Source organism: Scylla paramamosain, chromosome 27 (genome assembly GCF_035594125.1).
Source record: "Scylla paramamosain isolate STU-SP2022 chromosome 27, ASM3559412v1, whole genome shotgun sequence".
NCBI classification, from domain to species: Eukaryota; Metazoa; Arthropoda; class Malacostraca; order Decapoda; family Portunidae; genus Scylla; species Scylla paramamosain.
This window is the reverse complement of record NC_087177.1, coordinates 21357180-21359716: the sequence shown is the minus strand read 5'-3', so window position 1 is coordinate 21359716 and position 2537 is coordinate 21357180. Positions and strand designations below refer to the sequence as shown.

At 50.3% G+C, this 2537-nt stretch overlaps 1 protein-coding gene across 1 annotated transcript; it reads left to right on the top strand.

Annotated features, from left to right (window-relative positions):
- Positions 1-2143: 2143 nt before the first annotated feature.
- Positions 2144-2537, top strand: LOC135114378 (histone H2B). The gene has a single exon (XM_064030282.1). It carries the CDS (start codon positions 2146-2148, stop codon positions 2515-2517), a length of 372 nt encoding a protein of 123 aa, XP_063886352.1. The 5' UTR covers positions 2144-2145; the 3' UTR covers positions 2518-2537.

The following is a 2537-nucleotide window of genomic DNA, read 5'->3' as shown; positions in this document are numbered from 1 at the left end:
ATCAAGGAGAGGAGGATACCTGAGGGAAATCTACGGATCCAGGACACTGACATCGAGTGGGTCCAGAAACATCAGTGCCTTGGAATCCACTTCGACTACAGACTCTCCTTCAAGCCCCAGGTCGAGTACCTAAAGGAAAGAATGGCCACAAGGATCAATGCGATGAAAGGCATGACTGCACTATCTTCCGGAGCCGACTATGATGTCTTACGATCTTACTATGTCCATGCAGTACGGTCCTTAATCGATTATTCCTCCATTGCTCTGGTCGGGTTGAATCCCACAGAACTATATGCCTTACAAGTACAGCAGAATAAGGCCATGCGCCTTGGAGCTTGGAGCCTTGGAGCCTTGGAGCTCCTATATGGACAAAACTTAGTAATCTACAAGTGGAGACGGGCATAGCGCCCGTAGAAGCAAGGATCACTAAGAATGTTGCAGTAGCCACAGCGAAGCTTCTCACCACACCTGGTTACCCACTGACACGATCCAGGCTTAGAACCGCAGCAGCCCAGGGAGAGCAGTTCGACACCACCAGGTGGACTCGCAAGGCCAACATAGCATTGTCATCCTCAGGACTAAGATACGTCGGAGCACTGGATGAGGATACTGCATGCGAAGGTTATACAGAACCCCCTCCTTGGACAGAGAACCATACGGTCTACAGCTGCAAGCTCCCTGAGGCTCCCAGAGACGACACTGTAAGAAGACGAATACACGGCGAGCTCCAGATAGCCAGGCTGACAATTAACGACGCTGCCGTTTTCTACACTGATGGGTCAGTGGACGAAGATGGCAGAAGCGGAGCTGCCTTCATCTACAACGGAGAACAGTTCCTAACAAGACTTTCTGATGGCTGCAGCAGTATGCAGGCAGAGATGGTAGCTATACAGCAAGCCACGGCTCACGCTACTACACTACCCAACACCGACATAATCATACACACCGACTCACAGTCAGCAATGGAGGCTCTCCAAGCAAAGAACCTAAAGGACAACATTCGGCTCACTACCACCGTCAAGAGGAACATCCGGGAACTGCAGCGTCAAAGGAAAACTGTCACCATTAATTGGATTCCGAGCCACGTAGGGATTCATGGGAACGAGTCAGCCGACATGGCAGCGAAGACAGCGGCGCTCCTTGCTGAAGTCACAACACATGTCCAGCCTTCACTCTCGGCAATGAAGATGGCTGCACGACGACGAGAGACTACTATTACGACAAACAGAAACAGGACGTATGCTGCAGAAGGATCCAGGAGCTGTCAATGGTACAGAGGAGTGACGGACGGCAAGAGACTTAGGATTCCGAGAGGTACGCCGAGGACACTACGAGTACATCTTCACCGGTTAAGACTCGGATACGTGTGCAACTGGAGAATACGTCAACAAGAAGTACGGCCGTGTGCCCACTGTGGGGTCCATCAGGAAGAACCGTTACTACACTGGGTGCTGCAATGTGACAAGACGGAACAACTCCGCCACCAGCTATCTACGCACCACATGAACCCACAAGACATTGAAGCAAGGGGCACAGCTGTGAGAATGCTGAAAACACTCTTCTCTAGCCACATGGACATTCTCACGAATACAATCCAACAATACCCGCCACCACGCTGACTTAGCTTAGCTAGAGATAGGAGAGGGACACATGCTATGGCTCACCTCTTAGTTTTTAGCTACGGGCCGCCAACGGCAATGGCCCGTTTCGGGAGTAGTTTGTTATGTAAATATTATTTATAAGCTTTTTTGTTTCCTTGAGATATACTTGTCTGTACTCCTGAATAAATCTTAAAAAAATAAATAAATAATAAAAAAAAAAAAAAAAAAAAAAAAAAAAAAAAATGAGAAAACGCACACATCACACGACACAAGGCACAAACACACCAGCAGCCGAGCAGTAAGGACGTGCTCCTTTCCCTCTCCAACGCCGCTGAAGAGGCAGAAGACACCGAAGAAACACCGAAGAAACCCTAGAAGAAGCCCTGAAGAGTCTAAATAGGTCGCCAAGAGCGCCGCCCTCTCCAGCAGGACATCTAAGGGCAAGACGAATCGTCTCCGGGCGACTCTGGCCCCTCCAAGGGCGTCTACGAATTTGAATTTGAATGAAAACGCACACTCGTTCTCACAGCAGTACGGCGACACTATGCCTCCCAAAGCATCAGGAAAGGCTGCCAAGAAAGCTGGCAAGGCACAGAAGGCCATTGCCAAGGGCGACAAGAAGAAGAAGCGCAGGAGGAAGGAGAGCTACTCCATCTACATCTACAAGGTGCTCAAGCAAGTCCACCCAGACACTGGCGTGTCCTCCAAGGCCATGTCAATCATGAACTCGTTCGTGAATGACATCTTCGAGCGCATCGCTGCCGAGGCATCCCGCCTGGCACACTATAACAAGCGCTCCACCATCACCAGCCGGGAAATCCAGACCGCTGTCCGTCTTCTTCTGCCTGGTGAACTGGCAAAACACGCTGTTTCTGAAGGCACCAAGGCTGTTACCAAGTATACCTCCTCCAAGTAAACAGGCGGCCAGTATACTGC